Source organism: Pteropus alecto, unplaced genomic scaffold, assembly GCF_000325575.1.
Source record: "Pteropus alecto unplaced genomic scaffold, ASM32557v1 C17566964, whole genome shotgun sequence".
In the NCBI taxonomy this organism is placed as follows: Eukaryota; Metazoa; Chordata; class Mammalia; order Chiroptera; family Pteropodidae; genus Pteropus; species Pteropus alecto.
In genome coordinates this window covers 1-530 of record NW_006484296.1, presented here as the reverse complement: position 1 = coordinate 530, position 530 = coordinate 1, and the positions used below count along the sequence as shown (strand labels likewise).

Below are 530 nucleotides of genomic sequence, written 5' to 3'. Positions count from 1 at the left end.
TAGGCCAGAAAGAAAATGAGAATGGCCGCGTACAAGAAGATTTCTACTGACGTCTTTCTGTTGAAATCGGCAAGCGCGAAGGAGTGCACGGACAGGCTCGTGTTCACAACTCCCAACGGAGAAACCTCGAACACGACCGACAGGCTGCAGAACAGATTTGCGTCTGGGTTCAACGTCGTCAGCTCCAGAATCACGGCCCACGTCTTCTCATCCAGCCACTTGCTGCTTCGGAGTCCCTTGAGCCTCTCTGTGGAATTAAACTGCTCCTGGTCTGGGAAAAAGTAGAAAGCATAGCCCCCTGACCCGTAGGTATGGAGAAGTCCATGGGAATGATACGGCCATCTCTTCTCTTTAGGCTTGTAAGTAAACCCTTTGGTATTCTTGTCTGTCGCCCGCTTACTGATTTTAATCCAAGAGCTAGTGTAGTTTTGGGTGTCTTCTGGGTCAGCGCCATATTTGGGATGACAATGGATTTCTCCTTTGATGCTAGTTTGCGCAAAGTTTTTGGCAGGCAGACATGCTTTCTCCCC

At 49.6% G+C, this 530-nt stretch overlaps 1 protein-coding gene across 1 annotated transcript; it reads right to left on the bottom strand.

Annotated features, from left to right (window-relative positions):
• Positions 1-5: 5 nt before the first annotated feature.
• Positions 6-524, bottom strand: LOC107196617 (polycystic kidney disease and receptor for egg jelly-related protein-like; the record flags this gene model as incomplete). Its single annotated transcript, XM_015599420.2, has 1 exon — positions 6-524. A coding segment is annotated over one exon (519 nt), but the record flags the coding sequence as incomplete, so codon positions are not given.
• Positions 525-530: the final 6 nt, after the last annotated feature.